General features: G+C 38.5%; 1 protein-coding gene across 1 annotated transcript; it reads left to right on the top strand.

Moving 5' to 3' along the window:
* Positions 1–361: 361 nt before the first annotated feature.
* LOC308351601 (olfactory receptor 4C46-like) lies at positions 362–1,291 on the top strand (the record flags this gene model as incomplete). The annotated part of the gene is made up of 1 exon (XM_080817398.1): positions 362–1,291. The coding sequence occupies one exon, from the start codon at positions 362–364 to the stop codon at positions 1,289–1,291; it is 930 nt and encodes a 309-aa protein (XP_080673524.1).
* Between the last annotated feature and the right edge of the window lie 264 nt (positions 1,292–1,555).

The raw sequence follows: 1,555 nt of genomic DNA, 5'->3' as shown, positions 1-1,555 counted from the left end.
TGCATTCACAGCTTTTACATCATAAACCACCTCCCCTTTCTTACTTAATGTATTCAATTGACAACTTCCTGTTACATGACTAATCACCTCAGATGATGAAGTGTGCACAAATGATTTCCTGCCTGTGTGTTTACAAAGTTCCCTATGGCCATACTCAACAGAAATTTCAATGAGTGAATAATTTATGTAATCTTAAAGAACTCATAATTTATTTTCTATCTCAGAAAACCACATGAGAATCCACAATTCAATAGAATCTAGGTATGTATTACTTACTAGATGGAAAAACTTAAGACAATCAAGGTTACATTAATAAAAAGTAATTTTTTTCAGGTAATGCAATTATTCATAATATGAAATAATGGAGAATAGAAACAACGTGACAGAGTTTGTTCTACTGGGGCTCACAGAGAATCCAAAGATGCAGAAAATCATATTTGTTGTCTTTTTGGTGATTTACATCATCTCTGAGGTAGGAAATATGCTCACCGTGGTCACTATCGCTGCCAGCCCATTATTGGGGTCTCCCATGTACTATTTCCTGGCCTATCTTTCTTTCATTGATGCCTGTTATACTTCTGTTAATACCCCTAAACTGATCATCGATTCACTCCGTGAAAAGAAGACCACCACATTCAATGCGTGTATAATTCAAATCTTTGGAGGACATTTCTTTGCAGGTGCTGATATCATCCTACTTACTGTGATGGCCTATGACCGCTATGTGGCCATCTGCAAGCCATTGCACTACACGACCATCATGAATCGGCGGGTGTGTGGCCTGTTAATGGGAGTGGTGTGGGTGGGAGGCTTTCTTCATGGAGCCATACAGATCCTCTTTATCATCCCTTTACCCTTCTGTGGCCCTAATATCATAGATCACTTTATGTGTGATCTGAACCCTTTGCTTAATCTTGCTTGCACTGATACTCACACTCTAGGGATCTTTGTTGCTGCCAACAGTGGTTTCATCTGTGTCTTCCTCTTCCTCCTCTTGGTCATCTCCTATGTGGTCATTCTGTACTCCCTAAGGAACCACAGCTTGGAGGCAAAGCGCAAAGCCCTCTCCACCTGTGTCTCCCACATCACAGTAGTTATCCTATTCTTTGTGCCCTGCATATTTGAGTACATGAGACCTGTGACTACTTTATCTATTGATAAAGCCGTCGCAGTGTTCTACACTATGATAACACCGATGTTAAACCCCTTAATTTATACCTTACGAAATGATCAGATGAAAAATGCCATGAGGACATTATATAGTAGAAAAGCTATTTCAAGTGAGAAATAAATATTCCTGGAGCTCAAAACTGTTTCAATGAAAACAAAGGTCAAAGGACATTTTGGAAGTTCTCAGAAAGGATACCTACCAAATAAAGAGATAATAAACTACTATGAATGCTAATTTCTGAACTGAGTGGACCAGAAATGTGTGCAAGAAAGAAAAAAATTACTATGGCTTTTACATACACACACACACACACACACACACACACACACATATATACAGCATGTAGTATTGGCATATATATTCATATTCACTATGAATAGTCAC

Source organism: Martes martes (genome assembly GCF_963455335.1).
Source record: "Martes martes genome assembly, chromosome: 10".
NCBI classification, from domain to species: Eukaryota; Metazoa; Chordata; class Mammalia; order Carnivora; family Mustelidae; genus Martes; species Martes martes.
This window is presented reverse-complemented; position numbering and strand designations above follow the sequence as displayed.